The sequence below is a fragment of the Oncorhynchus tshawytscha genome, linkage group LG02, assembly GCF_018296145.1.
Source record: "Oncorhynchus tshawytscha isolate Ot180627B linkage group LG02, Otsh_v2.0, whole genome shotgun sequence".
Classification (NCBI taxonomy): Eukaryota; Metazoa; Chordata; class Actinopteri; order Salmoniformes; family Salmonidae; genus Oncorhynchus; species Oncorhynchus tshawytscha.
This window is the reverse complement of record NC_056430.1, coordinates 63,673,853-63,697,786: the sequence shown is the minus strand read 5'-3', so window position 1 is coordinate 63,697,786 and position 23,934 is coordinate 63,673,853. Positions and strand designations below refer to the sequence as shown.

General features: G+C 47.1%; 1 protein-coding gene across 4 annotated transcripts in view; it reads right to left on the bottom strand.

Moving 5' to 3' along the window:
• Positions 1–708: 708 nt before the first annotated feature.
• LOC112245488 (E3 ubiquitin-protein ligase SMURF2-like) overlaps positions 709–23,934 on the bottom strand; it is an 89,462-nt gene continuing 66,236 nt past the window's right edge. For 2 of the 4 annotated variants that reach the window (XM_024413609.2, XM_024413608.2), the window contains exons 12-20: positions 22,979–23,195; positions 18,123–18,226; positions 17,742–17,856; positions 17,193–17,371; positions 15,363–15,500; positions 7,193–7,313; positions 6,735–6,936; positions 3,829–3,904; positions 709–3,359 (exon numbers count right to left, since the gene is read on the bottom strand). In XM_024413609.2, coding sequence (XP_024269377.2) covers positions 3,260–3,359; positions 3,829–3,904; positions 6,735–6,936; positions 7,193–7,313; positions 15,363–15,500; positions 17,193–17,371; positions 17,742–17,856; positions 18,123–18,226; positions 22,979–23,195 — 1,252 coding nt within the window. In that variant the 3' untranslated portion in view covers positions 709–3,259. The remainder of the gene's footprint in view (positions 3,360–3,828; positions 3,905–6,734; positions 6,937–7,192; positions 7,314–15,362; positions 15,501–17,192; positions 17,372–17,741; positions 17,857–18,122; positions 18,227–22,978; positions 23,196–23,934) is intronic. The other 2 variants (XM_042302424.1, XM_024413610.2) reach the window with 1 other exon arrangement.

The following is a 23,934-nucleotide window of genomic DNA, read 5'->3' as shown; positions in this document are numbered from 1 at the left end:
TTTACAATCCCCTTATCCAAACGGATTACTCATTGACCTAGCTTGTATCCATAGGTCTTATCAGTTGATTTAATTAGGACATGAGAATTGTCATTTATATCAGCAAAATAAGGTTTTTCCACTTGAAACTGGCAGGTTCTCTTGACCTTATTCATGGTGGTGGAATTAAGTCAAGGTCAGAATACGGAGTGTCTGTAGACATAAGCAGCCACACCATTTAAAAAAAATTGCCTACCTAACTGGCATTTCCCCCATGCTTAAGTTCAAGATTAGAAAGAAAAGTGCATTAAAATAGGAATAAAGTTAATTTTACCCACGCTAAACTCAAGTCTAAATTTCCCCTATATGAACAGATATGTCAGTGTGAGAACATCACTTGTCAAGGCCACTCATTCCAGGGACCACACTGGTAGCTGATCGGTCCCTGGTACAGTGCACCGGTCTGAACTGACAGGGCCCAGTTTCCCAAGAGCATGTGAAGGCTAAGTTCATGATGCTTTTGGGAAATGAGCCCTGGTGAAAGCCATCTTAAAGACCTTCCACTCCATTGTTTTCACCTGTCAGGTATTTTTAAATCATGGGAGCTGAGAATGATTTTGAAATTGAGAGCCTACATGGTAAATAACTGACCCTCAAATTGTGTGCAACTTGTCTTATCAATTCCCATTTTATGAGACCTATAGGAAAGAAAAAAAACATACTTCATTCTATGAAACATTATGCTGTGAGTTTCAAACAGCATAGAGTTTATTGCTTGTTTTCTGCAAGGGTACAAGAGGTTTATAATTTCCGCTTTTATTTTTCTTATTTACAGTGTCAGTTGAAGCTCACAGAGCAGCTGATGTGAAAAAACTATGAACACACTAATAAATACAACAGACTGAAAAATGAGAAATAAAAACATGTTAACATTTCAGACAAAAGTTTAGCAAATTTAATCAGAAGAAAACTAATTTACACACACAATACTTCCATACACATAGAATAAAGGAAAGTGGGTTTTACACCGGTCAGCGACTAAGAGTCACAGGGCACGGCTGGCAAAGCATGCTACGAGAAGCAACCGTCCATATTGTCTGATCTATTATCCAGAAACAACTCCACCTCATAAGACTGAGTGAAAGTCAATTATGGTTAGACGTAGATAGCAGAAAACAGTACTGTATGTGTGCATATGACATATGAGCTTTATGTGTGCATATCTATACGCGTATATATCTACATAAAAAGTCAATCAGTCCATTAACTATTTAGTAAATAGATGGAAGTTGCTGATTATAACGAAAATCACAAGTCTGTGTGTGCAAAAATGTCTGGTTGTTTTATGCATTTTATTCATTTTCTGTAAAATTAAAAAAAGGTTGCTTGTGATCCACCACATTAACAAAATCTTATACTGTACAAAAGCACAATTTCAGGATACTTGATAATTGTCTATCTGAAGAGAATCTGCTTTACCTTTGATCACACTGGACTGGGTCTATTTTATTTTGCATGTACGCAGGTGAATACAGTCCATGGTCATAGTCCACGTCCACTGCTATTAAACAGGCAGCATAAAATCAAAAAAACATTCAACAGAATTTTTTCGCATGTCAACACACATTTTGCTCAGAAGGGACAAAATAATAGCAAATAAATATTGTTTAAAAAAAGTCCATTCATGCAAGGGTTGTGGTAGAGGCTCTATTAGGGTCATGTCTAAATGGTATACAGCATGTCAAACGGTGATTCTTCTATGCATTTCAGCAAACCCTAACCTTAACCTAATTCTCATAACCCGCTACGTTAATTCTCCTAAACCTACGAAACGTCCATGTTGACAAAAGCTGTATCCCTTTTAGACAAAAACCTCTAGTAGGGAGAGCGCTCTAGTCCCAACCTCACTCTTAGTGGCCAAAAGGTTATGCACTCAGCTCTCATTCAAGGAGATGGTCACGGGTTTGACCTGACAACGGCTTCCATAACCAGAAGATACTCCCCCCCCTTTCACAGGTCAGCCTCACAAAGAGAGATGACTTCACCTGAGAATACAGAGGTCTGTGATAACACCAACATGCTAGCAAGTAAATTAATAGAAAGAGGAACAAGCCATATACAAAATAGGTATGTATTTGTACACATATATACTCAAAATTACAGGTTGATATACTTTTTTTGTATCTGTATATTTCCGTTGAATGCTGTATGGTTGGAATAAAATGTGGAATATTCATTTTAACTTAATATGAAGAAAGCATGTCCTTTGTCGCCCTTCAGTTTGTAAAGTGCTCTAAAGTGGCAACGGGGGGAAAAAAACATCCTGCCATCTTAGGTTGGATGTCACTTTGAAAACACCGACATCTTCCTTGAATTGCTTTCAACTAGCCTGGTCACTGGGAATGAGTTCCCACTCACTAGACAATGACGCACTTTTGAGGGTTTGATAAGGAATTTCAATGTTGTGATTTATTAGGTACAGTATGCTATAGTGGTGTTTAGCGTTAAGTTCAACTCACCAAAGCGCAACAGGTCTACTCTGTGTAGCTGGACGGGGTTAGGTGTTCAGGTTAGCATGTCCATTAGCTTTTGACGGCAAGAGGTGGCAGGAAGTTAGCTGTGTGAGACTGTATTGGTCATCAGTAAGACCTAGTTTCTCCTGGTTAGCTCATGGTCAGGAACCCCCCCGGCCCTAGTCATCTACTCAGCGTGGAACTTCATATTTCTCTCTCCCAGACCAAAGCCAACAATAACTTCTTTAAAATACTCTCGTTGCAGTCTGGACCTTGGTATTCGATCGCACCAGACGACCCACAACAAAAGAAATGTGCTTTCACGGAACGCACATACTAGGGACCAGAGTTTTCTTCGGTTAGGAAAAACTCCTGGTCCAACACAAAACGGGTTGTTCTGTGGATTTCACCGTTATGACATACAAACTATTACGAAAAGAAAACAAAAAAACAAAATAAAAGCTGGCATTCTCGCAGGGTTTCAAGGTAAGTAATCGTCACTCGTCTGTAGCAGCTGAAAAAGGAAGTGATATTTCTAAAAAAGAATGCGGTGAGAGGAGTGTTCCTGTGTGGTCTGCCTCTCAGTCGGTCTCCATATTGTCCTGGGGGACTGGGCAGAAAGGGGTGTGGTCACAATCCTCATGGGTGTGCCTGAATGTTGCAGGGTTCCTGTGGTGACAGCAGAGTCTATAGTCTTGCTGAGCTGACCTTACAAAATACACACACGCTGACACACACACACACACACTTCCCCACTGATTCCCCACTCATTCCACCGCAAAGCCACACGTCTCCTCGATGGCTGTCAGCAGCTTGTCGTACAGCTTGTCATATTGCTCGTAGGCGGGAACGTCAATCCGGTTAAAGCTGGACAGAGGGAAAGGGGGACAGAGAGGGAAAGGGCAGAGGGGCAGAGAAAGTTTGGAAGAGAGAGGAGTACATTTTTTGCTTGAGTGGACAGTTTTGAAGCACCTTTATAACTTTCCCTATCGATGAATGAATGACATTTCATTCTCATGTCAAATCACCAGTTAGCGAGCCATCCTTCACGGGATGAATTGACGCCAACAAACATTACAATAATTCTATCTTTAAACTGTTCTCCATACAAAACATTGGATTTGGACATGCATTTAAAACCGGTAATATCATATGAGTTGGGGGATTGGTAACCCTTTTCACAGCATGTCTTCGCCTCATTGACAGGTCATTGTAATTAAGAATATGTTGTTAATTGACTAACCTGTATAAAAAGGTTAAATGTGTGGAGAAGCAGTCTTGTAGCAGTCTGTATCTGTGTGTCGAAGTGGAGCAGTGGTACTTTAACTGTACTCACCAGGTGTGGGCTTTGGGTAGATTGTTGGTGTTGGCATCGATCTGGTGGATGGTGAACAGCCTGGGCCCCGCGGCACCTGGAGGGTCACACAGACACACACACACACACAGAGAGAGAGAAAAAGAGTCAGCATAAATTCTCAGGCTGTCCATCATTATATTTCTCTACACACAGACAGTTCAGGACAGTTGACCAGTTGAACTCAGTGTTTAGAACGTGAACAAACATGGCTGCTGTTTTAACGCAACACTGGGTGTATATTTTATATACTGTATATTGTCATTCAGAAAGCCAGCTGGGTTGGCCTCAGACACAGGCAGGTGCATACACACACAGACAGACACACACAGCTTGAACAGAAAGATCAACTCTCCAACACGCACACTCAGAAACACACACAGCTGCACTCTGAGGTCTTCTGTTCCCCCAGGGCTTCCTGTCTGTCTGGATTTAACTAAACCCACTGGTCGACCACGACACTGTCATGAAGACGGGGTCACCTCAGGCAGTCTGAGAGACTCAGTGTTTTCCACTAGCGTCGCCTGTCGGCTATATAACCAGTTAAACTCACTTTCAGCCCGGTACTTTTTCCCACTTAAATTAATTAAGCTACTTATTTTTGTTGTTGTTTACAATTCGCAAGACAGAAAATGTATTAAAAAGATATTCTAGCAATCTATTGATAGGACAAGTGCCTGTCAGTCACAAAGTGAGCAATGACAAGAAAGCCTGCTCGTTTGATAATCTGCTGTCTGTTCCGCCTCCCGGTACCTGGATGTCTGTGTTGTGTACACTGTGGTTGCAGTCAAATTTCTTTACACAAAAGGAGCGCGCCTGATGCTCTCATCGTCTATGAGTCAATTTGCACGTCCCATATAAATGTGGTAACGATGAGTCAAAACCCACTTAGCCTATTGTTTCTGGGCACATTCATTCATTTTCTTTTGTGTGTTTCATATGCAGCCACCAAGTGCTAGAGCACAGGCTTACTGAGCTGTTCATTTGGCTCCCTAACTTGCATAGCGGTAGCCTTTATGGCGATAATCTGCAGCTAAATTATGAAAACAATCGATGAAGATGGTGAATCCTATTCACTGCAGGTACAATTTGTAGGGTAGTGGAGCGATAGCCTCACTCTGCTCCAAAATATAATAAAAGAAAAGAGATTGAATTGTTTTCAAAGCTAATGACACTTCCAGTGACTTCAGAAAGAATTCACACCCCTTGACTTTTGACATATTTTGTTGTGTTTACAGCCTGAATTTTGTGTAACTGGCCTACACACAATACTCCATAATGTCAGAGGATTTTTAAAAATGAATTAATAAAATATTAAAGCTGAAATATCTTGATTCAATACGTAATCAGCCCCTTTGTTATGGTAAGCCTAAATAAGTTCAGGCGTAAAAATGTGCTTATGTCATACATAATATGTTGCATGGATGATGTTTGAATGACTACCTCATCTCTGTACCCCACACATACAGTGTTTGATATACTGCCGATTTTGCAGGTTTTCCTCCTTACAAAGCATGTAGAGGTCTGTCATTTTTATCATAGGTACACTTCAACTATGAGAGACGGAATCTAAAACAAAAATCCAGAAACTCACATTGTATGATTTTTAAGAAATTAATTTGCATTTTATTGCATGACATAAGTATTTGATCACCTACCAACCAGTAAGAATTCCGGCTCTAACAGACTTGTTAGTTTGTTTGTCTTTAAGAAGCCCTCCTGTTCTCCACTCATTACCTGTATTAACGGCACCTGTTTGAACTTGTTACCTGTGTAAAAGACACCTGTCCACACACTCAATCAAACAGACTCCAACCTCTCCACAATGGCCCAGTCATTACATACAGGCGTTCTTCCTAACTCAGTTGCCGAGGAGGAATGAAACCGCTCAGGGATTTCACCATGAGGCCAATGGTGACTTTAAAACAGTTAGAGTTTAATGCTGGATTAGGAGAAAATTGAGGACGGATCAACAACATTGCAGCTACTCCACAATACTAACCTAATTGACAGAGTGAAAAGGAAGAAGCCTGTACAGAATAAAAATATTCCAAAACACACATCCTGTTTTCAATAAGGCACTAAAGTAAAACTTTAAAAATGTGGCAAAGAAATTAACTTTATGTCCTGATTACATAGCGTTATGTTTGGGGCAAATCCAACATCTCTGAATACCACTTCACATTTTCAAGAATGGTGGTGGCTGCATCATGTTATGGGTATACTTGTAATCAGCAAGGACTAGGGAGTCCTTGCCGATGCACAGGCAAGATGCTAGAGGAAAACATGGTTCAGTTTTCTTTCTACCAGATACCGGGAGATTAACTCACCTTTCAGCAGGACAATAACCTAAAACAAGGCCAAATCTACACTGGAGTGGCTTACCAAGAAGACATTGAATGTTCCTGAGTGGCCTAGAAACAGTTCTTACTTAAATCGGCTTTAAAATCTAATGGCAAGACTTGAAAATGACTGTCTAGCAATGATCAACAACCAACTTCACAGAGCTTGAAGGATTTAAAAAATAATAATGTAAAAAGTATTGTACAATCCAGGTGTGTAAAACTCTTAGAGACATACCCAGAAAGACTCACAGCTATAATTGCTGCCAAAGATGCCTCCAAAAGGTATTGACTCAGGGGTGTGAATACTTATGTAAATTAGCTATTTCCTTTTCCATAACTTAGCAAACATTTCTAAAAACATCTTTTCACTTTGTCATTATGGGGTATTGTGTGTAGATGGGTGAGAGAAAAAAAAGTAATTTAATCAATTTTGAATTCAGGCTGTAGCAACAAAATGCGGAATAAGTCAAGGGGTATGAACACTTTCTGAAGGCACTGTAAACACACCACCCTTTCTCCCCCCCCCATCCCCCATCTCTTTACCTTGTAAAGCCTTGAATCCCTGCAGTGGGACTCTAGATGACCCGGTAACAAACTGCAGCAGTCTGGCCCTCCTCTCCTCGTCGTAGGACTCCACGGCCTTCCAGAACCACTTGACCACGTTGCTGTCCGTGGTGCAGTGCTTCAGGCGCGTGTTGCTCTTCCAGTCTGCTATGTCGATCTTCCCGAGGCCACACACTATCAACTGGGGTAGGGAGGAGAGGGAAGAAAATAGTTGATTAGATGGTTTGAAGGGGTGTATATTCATGGGAAATAGTATGGTAGCTGTCACCTTTCATTTAATTTAAAAAGTACATCCCAAGGTCTCAGATTCATCTTGGACCCCCCCCCCCCATTCAGGATACCAACACAAATAGGTATGCTCTTGAGAAATGATGTCATGTTTCCAGTAAATGAATCATTTCTTTCCTAAACCATGTTATATGCAACTGTCTACATACCTCTAGTTCCTTCTCGTCAAAGGACTTGAGCAGGTGCTGTGGGATGACCTCGTTGAAGCCCTTCTGCAGGGCCAGGAACTGAGCCTCGATGCCGTGGAGGAACCTCCAGTTCACATACAGCCTATAGAGAGAGAGAAGGTAAGACTTAAGTCCATACAACATTGCAACATGTGAAACCCCCACAGCAGTTCAACCAAAACCAGGGCTGGGGGATAAGTATTTTTGCTGTGCTGGTAATCTTGGGTAGACAACCGAATTCAGACTTGGTTCTGGGGGAGGGTTGAGATTTGGCCTAGTGCGAGAGGCGAAGTCCTTTTAAATCCTCGGCCATCTTTCCCGAAATTCGAAAGATGCCAGGTAACAACCATCTCCGCTTAATCGTGATTTGTCCAAATAATCAGTGACACAAAAACCAGCGCACCAGAGGAATTATTCCTCTTAACTCTCATATCCCATACAGATGTAACTTCCGTTACGGATGGGAGAAGAGACTCCTGTGCTGCTAACTGGCTGGCATGCAGCTGCTGTCTTGGTTGGACCAGGCCGCTCTTGAAAAATAGATTGTATCACAATCAAACCAACCTAAATAAATGAAGGTTCAATCAAATCAAATTTTAAAAATGAACCCCATTGGTTGTCAGAGGAACAACGTCACAAGGTATGCTTCAGGTGTATACTTGAGACGTGTGTATCGTGTCGGCCGAGTGTGTGTGTATCGTGTCGGCCGTGTGTGTGTGTGTATCGTGTCGGACGTGTGTGTGTGTATCGTGTCGGACGTGTGTGTGTGTCGTGTCGTGTTGGACGTGTGTGTGTGTGTGTGTATCGTGTCGGCCGTGTGTGTGTGTATTGTGTCGGCCGCGTGTGTGTGTGTGTGTGTGTGTGTGTGTATCGTGTCGGCCGGTGTGTGTGTGTGTATCGTGTCGGCCGCGTGTGTGTGCGTATCGTGTCGGCGCGTGTGTGTGCGTATCGTGTCGGCCGCGTGTGTGTGCGTATCGTGTCGGCCGCGTGTGTCAAATCAAATCAAATCAAATTTTATTTGTCACATACACATGGTTAGCAGATGTTAATGCGAGTGTAGCGAAATGCTTGTGCTTCTAGTTCCGACAATGCAGTAATAACGAACAAGTAATCTAACTAACAATTCCAAAAAAACTACTGTCTTATACACAGTGTAAGGGGATAAAGAATATGTACATAAGGATATATGAATGAGTGATGGTACAGAGCAGCATAGGCAAGATACAGTAGATGATATCGAGTACAGTATATACATATGAGATAAGTATGTAAACCAAGTGGCATAGTTAAAGTGGCTAGTGATACATGTATTACATAAGGATGCAGTCGATGATATAGAGTACAGTATATACGTATACATATGAGATTAATAATGTAGGGTATGTAAACGTTACATTAGGTAGAATTGTTTAAAGTGGCTAGTGATATATTTACATCATTTCCCATCAATTCCCATGATTAAAGTGGCTGGAGTAGAGTCAGTGTCATTGACAGTGTGTTGGCAGTGGCCACTCAATGTTAGTGGTGGTTGTTTAACAGTCTGATGGCCTTGAGATAGAAGCTGTTTTTCAGTCTCTCGGTCCCAGCTTTGATGCACCTGTACTGACCTCGCCTTCTGGATGACAGCGGGGTGAACAGGCAGTGGCTCGGGTGGTTGATGTCCTTGATGATCTTTATGGCCTTCCTGTAGCATCGGGTGGTGTAGGTGTCCTGGAGGGCAGGTAGTTTGCCCCCGGTGATGCGTTGTGCAGACCTCACTACCCTCTGGAGAGCCTTACGGTTGAGGGCGGTGCAGTTGCCATACCAGGCGGTCATACAGCCCGCCAGGATGCTCTCGATTGTGCATCTGTAGAAGTTTGTGAGTGCTTTTGGTGACAAGCCAAATTTCTTCAGCCTCCTGAGGTTGAAGAGGCGCTGCTGCGCCTTCCTCACGATGCTGTCTGTGTGAGTGGACCAATTCAGTTTGTCTGTGATGTGTATGCCGAGGAACTTAAAACTTGCTACCCTCTCCACTACTGTTCCATCGATGTGGATGGGGGTGTTCCCTCTGCTGTTTCCTGAAGTCCACAATCATCTCCTTAGTTTTGTTGACGTTGAGTGTGAGGTTATTTTCCTGACACCACACTCCGAGGGCCCTCACCTCCTCCCTGTAGGCCGTCTCGTCGTTGTTGGTAATCAAGCCTACCACTGTTGTGTCGTCCGCAAACTTGATGATTGAGTTGGAGCGTGCGTGGCCACGCAGTCGTGGGTGAACAGGGAGTACAGGAGAGGGCTCAGAATGCACCCTTGTGGGGCCCCAGTGTTGAGGATCAGCGGGGAGGAGATGTTGTTGCCTACCCTCACCACCTGGGGGCGGCCCGTCAGGAAGTCCAGTACCCAGTTGCACAGGGCGGGGTCGAGACCCAGGGTCTCGAGCTTGATGACGAGCTTGGAGGGTACTATGGTGTTGAATGCCGAGCTGTAGTCGATGAACAGCATTCTCACATAGGTATTCCGCTTGTCCAGATGGGTTAGGGCAGTGTGCAGTGTGGTTGAGATTGCATCGTCTGTGGACCTATTTGGGCGGTAAGCAAATTGGAGTGGGTCAAGGGTGTCAGGTAGGGTGGAGGTGATGTGGTCCTTGACTAGTCTCTCAAAGCACTTCATGATGACGGATGTGAGTGCTACGGGCGGTAGTCGTTTAGCTCAGTTACCTTAGCTTTCTTGGGAACAGGAACAATGGTGGCCCTCTTGAAGCATGTGGGAACAGCAGACTGGTATAGGGATTGATTGAATATGTCCGTAAACACACCGGCCAGCTGGTCTGCGCATGCTCTGAGGGCGCGGCTGGGGATGCCGTCTGGGCCTGCAGCCTTGCGAGGGTTAACACGTTTAAATGTCTTACTCACTTCGGCTGCAGTGAAGGAGAGACCGCATGTTTCCGTTGCAGGCCGTGTCAGTGGCACTGTATTGTCCTCAAAGCGGGCAAAAAGTTATTTAGTCTGCCTGGGAGCAAGACATCCTGGTCCGTGACTGGGCTGGGTTTCTTCCTGTAGTCCGTGATTGACTGTAGACCCTGCCACATGCCTCTTGTGTCTGAGCCGTTGAATTGAGATTCTACTTTGTCTCTGTTACTGGCGCTTAGCTTGTTTGATAGCCTTGCGGAGGGAATAGCTGCACTGTTTGTATTCAGTCATGTTACCAGACACCTTGCCCTGATTAAAAGCAGTGGTTCGTGCCTTCAGTTTCACACGAATGCTGCCATCAATCCACGGTTTCTGGTTAGGGAATGTTTTAATCGTTGCTATGGGAACGACATCTTCAACGCACGTTCTAATGAACTCGCACACCGTATCAGCGTATTCGTCAATGTTGTTGTCTGACGCAATACGAAACATCTCCCAGTCCACGTGATGGAAGCAGTCTTGGAGTGTGGAGTCAGCTTGGTCGGACCAGCGTTGGACAGACCTCAGCGTGGGAGCTTCTTGTTTTAGTTTCTGTCTGTAGGCAGGGATCAACAAAATGGAGTCGTGGTCAGCTTTTCCGAAAGGGGGGCGGGGCAGGGCCCTATATGCGTCGCGGAAGTTAGAGTAACAATGATCCAGGGTCTTTCCACCCCTGGTTGCGCAATCGATATGCTGATAAAATTTAGGGAGTCTTGTTTTCAGATTAGCCTTGTTAAAATCCCCAGCTACAATGAATGCAGCCTCCGGATAAATCGTTTCCAGTTTGCAGAGAGTTAAATAAAGTTCGTTCAGAGCCATCGATGTGTCTGCTTGGGGGGGATATATACGGCTGTGATTATAATCGAAGAGAATTCTCTTGGTAGATAATGCGGTCTACATTTGATTGTGAGGAATTCTAAATCAGGTGAACAGAAGGATTTGAGTTCCTGTATGTTTCTTTCATCACACCATGTCACGTTGGCCATAAGGCATACGCCCCCGCCCCTCTTCTTACCAGAAAGATGTTTGTTTCTGTCGGCGCGATGCGTGGAGAAACCTGCTGGCTGCACCGCTTCGGATTGCGTCTCTCCAGTTAGCCATGTTTCCGTGAAGCAGAGAACGTTACAGTCTCTGATGTCCCTCTGGAATGCTACCCTTGCTCGGATTTCATCAACCTTGTTGTCAAGAGACTGGACATTGGCAAGAAGAATGCTAGGGAGTGGTGCACGATGTGCCCGTCTCCGGAGTCTGACCAGAAGACCGCTTCGTTTCCCTCTTTTTCTGAGTCGTTTTTTTTTTTTGTCGCTGCATGTGATCCACTCGGTTACACTGGTTGTAAGGCAGAACACAGGATCCGCATCGCGAAAAACATATTCTTGGTCGTACTGATGGTGAGTTGACGCTGATCTTATATTCAGTAGTTCTTCTCGGCTGTATGTAATGAAACCTAAGATGACCTGGGGTACTAGTGTAAGAAATAACACGTAAAAAACAAAAAACTGCATAGTTTCCTAGGAACGCGAGCGAGGCGGCCATCTCTGTCGGCGCCGGAAGTGTGCGTGCGTATCAGTGTGTGTGCGTATCGTGTCGGCCGTGTGTGTGCGTGTGCGGCCGCGTGTATCGTGTGTCGGCCGCGTGTGTGTGCGTATCGTGTCGGCCGCGTGTGTGTGCGTATCGTGTCGGCCGTGTGTGTGTGCGTATCGTGTCGGCCGTGTGTGTGTGTGCGTATCGTGTCGGCCTTGTGTGTGTGCGTATCGTGTCGGCCGTGGATCGTGTCGGCCGTGTGTGTGTGTGTGTATCGTGTGTGTGTGTGTATCGTGTTGGACGTGTGTGTGTGTGTGTATCGTGTTGGACGTGTGTGTGTGTGTGTGTATCGTGTCGTGCGTATCGCGTGTGTGTGTGTATAGTGTCGGCCGCGTGTGTGTGCGTATCGTGTCGGCCGTGTGTGTGTGTATCGTGTCGGACGCGCGTGTGTGTGTACCGTGTCGGACATGTGTGTGTGTCGTGTCGGACGTGTCGTGTGTGTGTGTGTGTATCGTGTCGGCCGTGTGTGTGTGCGTGTCGTGGTCGGCCATGTGTGTATCGTGTCGGCCGTGTGTGTGCGTATCGTGGCGGCCATGTGTGTGTGTGTGTGCGTATCGTGTGGCCGTGTGTGTGCGTATCGTGTGTGTGTATCGTGTCGGGACGTGTGTGTGTGTGTCTATCGGCCGTGTGTGTGTGTATCGGCAGTGTGTGTGTGTGTGTCTATCATGTCGGCCGTGTGTGTGTGTATCGTGTTGGCCGTGTGTGTGCGTATCGTGTCGGCCGTGTGTATCGTGTCGTGTGTGTGTATCGTGTCGGACGTGTCGGACGCGTGTGTGTGTGTGTCTATCGTGTCGGCCGTGTGTGTGTGTGTCGTGTGTGTGTGTGTGTCTATCGTGTCGGCGTGTGTGTATCGTGTTGGCCGTGTGTGTGTGTATCGTGTCGGACGCGTGTGTATCGTGTCGGCCGCGTGTGTGTGTATCGTGTCGGCCGCGTGTGTGTGTATCGTGTCGGCCGCGTGTGTGTGTGCGCGTGTCGTGGTCGGCCGGGTCTGTGTGCGTATCGTGCCGGCCGGGTGTGTGTGTGCGTATCGTGCCGGCCGGGTGTGTGTGTGCGTATATCGTGCCGGCCGGGTGTGTGTGTGCGTATCGTGCCGGCCGGGTGTGTGTGCGCGTATCGTGCCGGCCGGGTGTGTGTGTGTGTGTGCGTATCGTGCCGGCCGGGTGTGTGTGTGCGTATCGTGTCGGCCGGGTGTGTGGGTGCGTATCGTGTCGGCCGGGTGTGTGTGTGCGTAACGTGTCTACCGGGTTTGAGTATTGTTTGAGTCGGCCGCGTGTGTGTGTGTGCGTATCGTGTCGGCCGGGTGTGTGTGCGTATCGTGTCGGCCGGGTGTGTGTCTATCGTGTCGTGTGTGTGTGTATCGGCCGTGTGTGTGTGTATCGTGTCGGCCGTGTGTGTGTGTATCGTGTGGCCGTGTGTGTGGTGTGCGTATCGTGTCGGCCGGGTGTGTGGGTGCGTATGTGTGCGTATCGGCCGGGTGTGTGGGTGCGTATCGTGCCGGCCGGGTGTGTGGGTGCGTATCGTGGCCGGCCGGGTGTGTGGGTGCGTATCGTGCCGGCCGGGTGTGTGGGTGCGTATCGTGTCGGCCGGGTGTGTGTGTGCGTATCGTGTCGGCCCTGTGTGTGTGTGCGTATCGTGTCTACCGGGTTTGAGTATCGTGTCGGCCGTGTGTGTGTGCGTGCGTGTGCGTATCGTGGCCGGCCGTGTGTGTGTGCGTATCGTGTCGGCCGTGTGTGTGTGCGTATCGTGTCGGCCGCGTGTGTGTGCGTATCGTGTCGGCCGGGTGTGTGTGCGTATCGTGTCAGCCCTGTGTGTGTGCGTATCGTGTCCGCCGGGTGTGTGTGCGTATCGTGTCCGGCCGGGTGTGTGTGCGTATCGTGTCCGGCCGGGTGTGTGGTGTGTGTGCGTGTGTGCGTATCGTGTCCGCCCGGGTGTGTGTGCGTATCGTGTCGGCCGTGTGTGTGTGCGTATCGCGTCGGCCGGTGTGAGTATCGTGGTCAGCCATGTGTGTGTTTGTGTGTATCGTGTCGGCTGCGTGTGTGTGTGTGTGTGCGTGTCGTGTGTCGGCCGTGTGTGTGTGTCAGCCGTGTGTGTGCGTGTTGGCCGCGCCTGTGTGTATTGTCCGTCGGATGTGTGCGTATCGTGTCGGCCGGGTGTGTGTGCGTATCGTGTCGGCCGTGTGTGTGTATCGTGTTGGCCGCGCCTGTGTGTATCGTGTGGCCGTCGGACGTGTGCGTATCGTGTCGGCCGGGTGTGTGTGCGTATCGTGTCGGCCGGATGTGTGTGCGTATCGTGTCGGCCGGATGTGTGTGCGTATCGTGTCGGCCGGGTGTGTGTGCGTATCGTGTCGGCCGGGTGTGTGTGCGTATCGTGTCGGCCGGGTGTGCGTATCGTGTCGGCCGAGTGTGTGTTTGTGTGTATCGTGTCGGCTGCGTGTGTGTGTGTATCGTGTCGTCGGCCTGTGTGTATCGCCTGTGTGTATTGTGTCGGACGTGTGCGTATCGTGTCGGGCCGGGTGTGTTTGTGCGTATCGTGTCGGCCGTGTGTGTGTGTATCGTGTCGGCTGCGTGTGTGTGTGTGTGCGTATCGTGTCGGCTGCGTGTGTGTGTGTGTCGGCTGCGTGTGTGTGTGTGTGTATCGTGTCGGCCGTGTGTGTGTGTGTATCGTGTCGGCCGTGTGTGTGTGTATCGTGTCGGCTGCGTGTGTGTGTGTGTGTGTATCGTGTCGGCCGCGCCTGTGTGTATTGTGTCGGACGTGTGCGTATCGTGTCGGCCGGGTGTGTGTGCGTATCGTGTCGGCCGTGTGTGTGTTTGTGTGTGCGTATCGTGTCGGCTGCGTGTGTGTGTGTGTATCGTGTCGGCCGTGTGTGTGTGTATCGTGTCGGCCGCGCCTGTGTGTATTGTGTCGGACGTGTGCGTATCGGGTTTGTGCGGCCGGGTGTGTGTGCGTATCGTGTTGGCTGCGCCTGTGTGTATTGTGTCGGACGTGTGCTGCGTATCGTGTCGGCCGGGTGTGTGTGTGTGTATCGTGTCGGCCGGATGTGTGTGTATCGTGTCGGCTGCGGATGTGTGTGTGTGTATCGTGTCGGCCGGGTGTGCGTGTGCGTATCGTGTCGGCCGGGTGTGTGTGCGTATCGTGTCGGTGTGTATCGTGTCGGCCGGGTGTGCGTGTGTGTATCGTGTCGGCCGGGTGTGCGTATCGTGTCGGCCGGGTGTGCGTGAGTATCGTGGTCGGCCGGGTGTGCGTGAGTATCGTGTCGGCCGGGTGTGCGTATCGTGTCGGCCGGATGTGTGTGCGTATCGTGTCGGCCAGGTGTGCGTGAGTATCGTGTCGGCCGGATGTGTGTGCGTATCGTGTCGGCCGGGTGTGCGTGAGTCGGCGTGTGCGGCCGGATGTGTGTGCGTGATCGTGTCGGCCGGATGTGTGGATGTGTGTGCGTATCGTGTCGGCCGGGTGTGTGTGAGTATCGTGTCGGCCGGATGTGTGTGCGTATCGTGGTCGGCCGGATGTGTGTGCGTATCGTGTCGGCCGGGTGTGTGTGGCCGGATGTGTGTGCGTATCGTGTCGGCCGGATGTGTGTGCGTATCGTGTCGGCCGGATGTGTATGCGCGTGCGTGGGACCCAGGCGACGGTCTCCTCCTCCGTACCTGACATACTCCTTCTTGGTGTCCTCGGAGACAGAGACAGTCTTGCCGTTGGGCTTCAGTTCGTGCTGGATGATCTCTCCGTAGGCATTGTGCTCCACACAGAACGTATGGTCCAGCACCCCCGTGATGTCATTGTCCCTGGATGGGGGAGAAGACAGAAATGTTAGTTAGTAGTCGGACGTTTTAGGCTGCCTTGTCAACAGAGGGCGCTAGTGTTGACGGGAGAGTAGTTGGTTCATGGGGGTTGTTGTTTTAGTGGCATTTCATGGATACAGAACAGCCAACATGTCAGCTCAAGATTGGCGTTTGTATTTTGTATACAGCATCCACACGTGCAAAGGCCAACATTACACATGCTATCCTGTTTGTATTAATATGTGTGGCTGTGCTTGTACAGTATTTATGTCTCCGGGTGTTCAATTGTGTATAATTGTGTCTGTGTACAAGCGTCTGTATATGTATGCATCTGTGTGTGTATCAACACTGTATATGTCCAGGGCTATACACTATATATACAAAAGTATAAGGACACCCCTTCAAATTAGTGGATTCAGCTATGTCAGCCACACCAGTTGCTGACAGGTGTATAAAATCGAGCAAACAGCCGTGCATCTCCATAGACAGACATTGGCAGTAGAATGGCATTACTGAAGAGCTCAGTGACATTCAACGTGGCACCATAATGGATGCCACCTTTCCAACAAGTCAGTTTGTCAAATTTCTGCCCTGCTAGAGCTGCCTGGGTCAACTGTAAGTGCTGTTATTGTGAAGTGGAAACGTCTAGGAGCAACAAGCTCACAGTGCGGGACCACAGAGTGCTGAAGCACACAGAGCGTAACAATCGTCTGTCACTACCGAGTTCCAAACTGCCTCTGGAAGCAACGTCAACGTCAGCACAATAACTGTTCGTTGGGAGCTTCGTGAAACGGGTTTCCACAGCAGAGCAGCCACACACAAGCCTAAGATCACCATGCGCAATGCCAAGAGTCGGCTGGAGTTTTGTCCCTCGCCACTTTTGGACTCTGGTGCAGCCTGTATTGGACCTATATGAATTCTGGCTAATTTTGAAGCACGTTGTGCCCTTGAAACTAACATGTAACCCTGTAAAGCTATTTGTTTATTATCAAAGCTAAAATGTTGATATGAATCCCAGTCATTGAAATTACAAAGTAATGTGTAGAATATCAGGTTTTTACATTGTGTAAAAAAGGACAGTTTCTAACAGATGCATTACATCGAAAACTGTCCACTGTCTCTCTAAGAACGTCAGTGACGTTCTGAGTGACAACATGCAAATGAGTCATTCATTCATTGCTATGATCATTGATCCCCAGAAGAAGCTATCCCTTTCCCATTCTTTCTGTGCCCTCAAATGTTTGGGCATACTGGCAAAGTTAACAGGTTGTTCGCTAGCTAGCTAGCTAATGAGGTAACATGACTGAACAAGGTGTTAATGGCACACAAGTCGTTTTAGAACGGCCCACGGTTTATGAGCGGAAAACACGTCCCGTCACTGGAGATGCTTCCAGCTGCAGCACCAAATGAGCAATAGATGGAAAAACAGAGAGCTGGTAATGTGGGTCACAGCTTTTGAACAGTTTGCGCTAGAGACAATAACAGTTTTTTTTCTCCAGGGCACTCGGAAACAGCGGTACAGTGAAGCCTAATCATTACAACAATTATCATCTGCCAGTGTTTTTTTTTCCCTTCAAGGCAAACTGGTGCTCCCAAATTTAAAATCCAAAGTCGCACAGCAAAATATTTAGGAGCATATGCGACCAAAGTGGTCACGCGTTAGAGCCCCTGTACGTGTCGGTGTCTCCTACTCACAGGATCCAGACCAGGCTGTTGTGGAGGTCCGGATCCACTGACTCCATGTCGTCCAGGGTGATGGGTTTCCCCAGCAGCTGTTTGTAGAAGGGCAGGGTGAAGCCCCCGTCTATGTAGTGGCCGTGGAACACAGCCATGCCCATGATACGGCCCACAAAGTGGAAGTAGGACAGGTGCTCCTGGAGGAAAGGAAGAGAGAGATGAGTTTTGAGGTTGGCCATCAATGCATATTTTTTGGTTATTGACATGTGCGAGTGTGGTCACTATTGGGTTGTCGAGAAAAGCGTGATATAAATGTAGCTTATCATCATTATTATACTGAAGTCCCTCCCCTTTGACTTTCTCATCCAATGGGCTTGAGGTGGTGGTGAGAGGACACAAGGAATCAAGAAAACGTAATTGAGATTCTCCCCATGTCTACTTCTCCACCTTCAGTTTACAAGAACCTCCATCTCTTAGGAATTCTGTTTGTGGTTCGTTCTCCTTCCTCCTCTCTGTTATTATGTGTCTCTCTATGTATCTATTGATTCCTCTATTTCTCTCTCTCACCGGGTTGACGGCGCTGTCTGGGTTGATCTGCAGGGTGTAGATGTCGTCTCTGGAGTACTGGAACAGGCCGTAGTAGGGGTTCAACATCTCATGGGACAGCAGGTACAGCCACTCCCTATATGACAGACAGACATCTGGTTAGTCACGTGACACCGGCATAATAAAAACACCATTTTTGGGGGTTTGCATGTGGCCACATGCCCCCAAAAATATTCTGTTTGATGTATCAAGCTTTTTGAATGTGAATTTCCACAGTGGTTGTTTCTTTCTGGACTACTGTCCTATAAGGAAAATAAAATATTTTGAAAAGGCATCTTTTTGGTTGACCTCATGGTTTTAATAAACAGTGTTTAAGCCTGGAGGTGTGGATGACTGCAGTACCTGGCCACTCCTCCGTAGTCCAGGCCCTCCTCTCCTCTGAACTTGACCATCAGTCTCTTCCACAGGTCCTTGGGACGCATCTTCATCACCTGGCGGTACGACTCCTGCAACGCAACAAACGAGAGCATGGGTATGTTAACCTTGGGTGTATTCACTAGGAACCAAACAGGGAGGAACCTACCTGAGCCGGTCCAATAGAAACTCTTGTTTTTGTTGCAAAACATTGCTACGCTTTGCATTAAGGAATACACCACTAATCTTAAGATGTGCCAACCTGCAGGCCATTCAACTTGACCCTCAATCATACTGTTTCTGATCTAAACAGAGCTTGTTGTTTTATGCAGCAATAAGAACAACAGTGGATTATAATGTTCTGGATCTGAATTCCACCACTGATCATGTAAAGTCTGTTTTTTTAAATTGGGGCAGAGAGTACAACAATATGTGGTCGGCAATTTACCATTGTCATAATACTCCCTCAGATTAGTCACCATCCAGAACTGTTTGACAGCGCTGCACACCTCTCCTCTTTCTCGGTCTCTCTCTCTCCTGGTAGACTAGGACCTAGTGGTGCCTGGGAGAAACCAGCAGCACCAACACCATGACATCTGTGCCTGGGCAAGAGAGTGTATGTGTGAGTGGGCTTCATGTGCACTAGCTCCCTTTACATTACGTAAGGGCCTTTTCTCTCGCTCCCTATTTTCTCTATCAGGGTCCAGAGTAACTCAGGAGGGCTGCCATCAAAAACAAACTCCTGCCACCACAGCACAGAGCTTGTGAGGAGTGTTGCAAATATGAACGCAGCAAAGCACGGGAAGCAGGCTTGAGGAGAAGCAGGAGAGTGAAGCACGGGTTATTAGTTATGAAATTACAGTGCACTGGTCAGCGGCGAACAATGTCATCAGTCCCTGTTGAAAACTAGAGTTAATCACAGGCAGGGCACGCACACACACACACACGCGCTCGCTCTGCTTTCTCGCAGATCGTTTCCCCCCTTGCTGTCACGTACCGAGGATGAAGTCATCTTTTTTTCTTTCCTCAAATTGTACCGCCGAAAGATGTCGCCCCCCCTCTCTCTCTTCCTTCCCCCTACTTTTAGCTGCTGAAATCATCCTGAAAGAATGCCTTGCCGTGGAAGAACAGATGATTGGAGGAGGAGAAGGAAAGAGGAAACTGTGGTGTTTGAAGGAGCCTTTTTCACTTTGGTTTTTACGGCGAATCGTAACGAATTTGGGGGTATTACCGCTCAGTTCTCGTAGGCATTTTCTTGCAGACTGTAAATGGATGCAAAGCCACAATCGTACGGGTGTGCATATTTGTAAACTTGTAACAGAGTGTGTTAAAGTATGTTTATACAGTGGGGAGAACAAGTATTTGATACACTGCTGATTTTGCAGGTTTTCCTACTTGTAGAGGTCTGTGAAGCATCTAGAGGTCTGTGAATCCAGAAAATCACATTGTATGATTTAAGTAATTAATTTGCATTTTATTGCATGACATAAGTATTTGATCACCTACCAACCAGTAAGAATTCCGGCTCTCACAGACATGTTAGTTTTTCTTTAGGAAGCCCTCCTATTCTCCACTCATTACCTGTATTAATTGCACCTGTTTGAACTCGTTACCTGTATAAAAGACACCTGTCCACACACTCAATCAAACAGACTCCAACCTCTCCACAATGGCCAAGACCAGAGAGCTGTGTAAGGCTATCAGTGATAAAATTGTAGACCTGCACAAGGCTGGGATGGGCTACAGGACAATAGGCAAGCAGCTTGGTGAGAAGGCAACAATTATTAGAAAATCGAAGAAGTTCAAGATGACAGTCAATCACCCTCGGTCTGGGGCTCCATGCAAGACCTCACCTCGTGGGGCATCAATGATCATGAGGAATGATCAGCCCAGAACTACACGGCAGGACCTGGTCAATGACCTGAAGAGAGCTGGGACCACAGTCTCAAAGAAAACCTTTTCTAACACACTACGCCGTCATGGATTAAAATCCTGCAGCGCACGCAAGGTCCCCCCCTGCTCAAGCCAGCGCATGTCCAGGCCCGTCTGAAGTTTGCCATTGAGCATCTGGATGATCCAGAGGAGGAATGGGAGAAGGTCATGTGGTCTGATGAGACAAAAATAGAGCTTTTTGGTCTAAACTCCACTCGCCGTGTTTGGAGGAAGAAGAAGGATGAGTACAACCCCAAGAACACCATCCCAACTGTGAAGCATGGAGGTGGAAACATCATTATTTGGGGATGCTTTTCTGCAAAGGGGACAGGACGACTGCACCGTATTGAGGGGAGGATGGATGGGGCCATGTATCGCGAGATCTTGGCCAACAACCTCCTTCCCTCAGTAAGAGCATTGAAGATGGGTTGTGGCTGGGTCTTCCAGCATGACAACGACCCGAAACACACAGCCAGGGCAACTAAGGAGTGGCTCCGTAAGAAGCATCTCAAGGTCCTGGAGTGGCCTAGCCAGTCTCCAGACCTGAACCCAATAGAAAATCTTTGGAGGGAGCTGAAAGTCCGTATTGCCCAGAGACAGCCCCGAAACCTGAAGGATCTGGAGAAGGTCTGTATGGAGGAGTGGGCCAAAATCCCTGCTGCAGTGTGTGCAAACCTGGTCAAGAACTACAGGAAACGTATGATCTCTGTAATTGCAAACAAAGGTTTCTGTACCAAATATTAAGTTCTGCTTTTCTGATGTATCAAATACTTATGTCATGCAATAAAATGCAAATTCATTACACAAAAGTAATACAATGTGATTTTCTGGATTTTTGTTTTAGATTCCATCTCTCACAGTTGAAGTGTACCTATGATAAAAATTACAGACCTCTACATGCTTTGTAAGTAGGAAAACCTGCAAAATCAGCAGTGTATCAAATACTTGTTCTCCCCACTGTATATATTTTCAGTATAAAGCTCTTGTTTGGGTTTTATGAGCATGCACAATACTATTGCATGTGTCATTTTTACATGTATGCATTAGTGTGTGTACAAAACATTAAGAGCACCTGCTCTTCCCATGACAAATTCTGCACCTCAATATTAGGAAGGTGTGTGCAGCCTACTTTAAAATGTACGCTTGATTTGTGGTGGATGAGTGAGTTACGCCTCTCAATGTAAAGCACTACCTACAGTGCCTTGCGAAAGTATTCGGCCCCCTTGAACTTTGCGACCTTTTGCCACATTTCAGGCTTCAAACATAAAGATATAAAACTGTATTTTTTTGTGAAGAATCAACAACAAGTGGGACACAATCATGAAGTGGAACGACATTTATCGGATATTTCAAACTTTTTTAACAAATCAAAAACTGAAAAATTGGGCGTGCAAAGTTATTCAGCCCCCTTAAGTTAATACTTTGTAGCGCCACCTTTTGCTGCGATTACAGCTGTAAGTCGCTTGGGGTATGTCTCTATCAGTTTTGCACATCGAGAGACTGACATTTTTTCCCATTCCTCCTTGCAAAACAGCTCGAGCTCAGTGAGGTTGGATGGAGAGCATTTGTGAACAGCAGTTTTCAGTTCTTTCCACAGATTCTCGATTGGATTCAGGTCTGGACTTTGACTTGGCCATTCTAACACCTGGATACGTTTATTTTTGAACCATTCCATTGTAGATTTTGCTTTATGTTTTGGATCATTGTCTTGTTGGAAGACAAATCTCGTCCCAGTCTCAGGTCTTTTGCAGACTCCATCAGGTTTTCTTCCAGAATGGTCCCGTATTTGGCTCCATCCATCTTCCCATCAATTTGAACCATCTTCCCTGTCCCTGCTGAAGAAAAGCAGGCCCAAACCATGATGCTGCCACCACCATGTTTGACAGTGGGGATGGTGTGTTCAGGGTGATGAGCTGTGTTGCTTTTACGCCAAACATAACGTTTTGCATTGTTGCCAAAAAGTTCAATTTTGGTTTCATCTGACCAGAGCACCTTCTTCCACATGTTTGGTGTGTCTCCCAGGTGGCTTGTGGCAAACTTTAAACAACACTTTTTATGGATATCTTTAAGAAATGGCTTTCTTCTTGCCACTCTTCCATAAAGGCCAGATTTGTGCAATATACGACTGATTGTTGTCCTATGGACAGAGTCTCCCACCTCAGCTGTAGCTCTCTGCAGTTCACCCAGAGTGATCATGGGCCTCTTGGCTGCATCTCTGATCAGTCTTCTCCTTGTATGAGCTGAAAGTTTAGAGGGACGGCCAGGTCTTGGTAGATTTGCAGTGGTCTGATACTCCTTCCATTTCAATATTATCGCTTGCACAGTGCTCCTTGGGATGTTTAAAGCTTGGGAAATCTTTTTGTATCCAAATCCGGCTTTAAACTTCTTCACAACAGTATCTCGGACCTGCCTGGTGTGTTCCTTGTTCTTCATGATGCTCTCTGCGCTTTTAACGGACCTCTGAGACTATCACAGTGCAGGTGCATTTATACGGAGACTTGATTACACACAGGTGGATTGTATTTATCATCATTAGTCATTTAGGTCTACACTGAACTTCTGGAGAGCTTCTGGAGAGAGTTTGCTGCATTGAAAGTAAAGGGGCTGAATAATTTTGCACGCCCAATATTTCAGTTTTTGATTTGTTAAAAAAGTTTGAAATATCCAATAAATGTCGTTCCAGTTCATGATTGTGTTTCACTTGTTGTTGATTCTTCACAAAAAAATACAGTTTTATATCTTTATGTTTGAAGCCTGAAATGTGGCAAAAGGTCGCAAAGTTCAAGGGGGCCGAATACTTTCGCAAGGCCCTGTATATACATGCAAATGCAATCCATTATGATACAGTATAAATGAAGCCAATCAATCACACACACTTGGACAGAGTTTTCACACAGGGTCCCTCAGTTTACCTCAAAGATCTCCTCACGGCAGACCTCGATGCGACAGTGTCCTGCCTGGGGCTGCTGATTGGACAGCTCCTGCCGGAGGATCTTGAGCTTCTGGACCAGGTCCCTCTTGTACTTGGGCACGGTGAGGCACTCGGCCTCCTCGGGGAGCTGGGCCGGGGACAACGCCGGGACCTGCGGGGGGGGCTGCTGCTCCTTCAACTGGTTCGACTGACGACTACTGGGGAGGGAGACCAGCAGAAATGCTCACTGTTAAACAGTACAAGATTGCAATATGAAATCAAACAAGACAATTGTAACACATGGAATGAAATGATTAACACCATCTTTCTCTCTCTTGAGTATTGTTTGTGGAGAATACGGGGTTAAAAGTACATATATCTCAGCTTGTTGTAGAGAGGGAGTTGTGGTCCGTCTGTGCCTTTTGCCCTCTGCCACCTCATTCTCTCCTTCCCTCTCATTTTAGGTGCTGGCAGACTAATTAAATAGGCAGCCGTCGCTTTGTAAGACACCTCTGTTTCCTCTTTAAAGCCTCAGTGCCTTCAAAGTGAAACTGGCGCCTTCGTCGGTGCCCTCTGCCACCCTGCCCCTGGCTAACCGCGGCTGGGGCCACCGCAGCCCTGGCTCTGTACCCGCGTCAATCTATCCCCGTATGGGATGGTTACATGCCTGGGTGGGCCTCGTAAAAACACAATTCACCCCCCCCAAAAAGGGCCAGAGTTTCCAACAGGACAGTACTGTACAGAAGACGGAGTCCCTAATAAAAGGACCTACTGTGCAGTAGCAGTACAGTTGCGGCCAAACAATGGTGGTTCACAGAGAGGAAGTTCTTTAAACCTGTGTCTGAGAGGGGAGGCCACAGGCAGAACAGAACATAGCCACCCAAACACCCACACACTCTCACACACACACACCCTCATTCTTCAGGGGTGGAAAAAAGAAAAAGCGTGTTATATTTG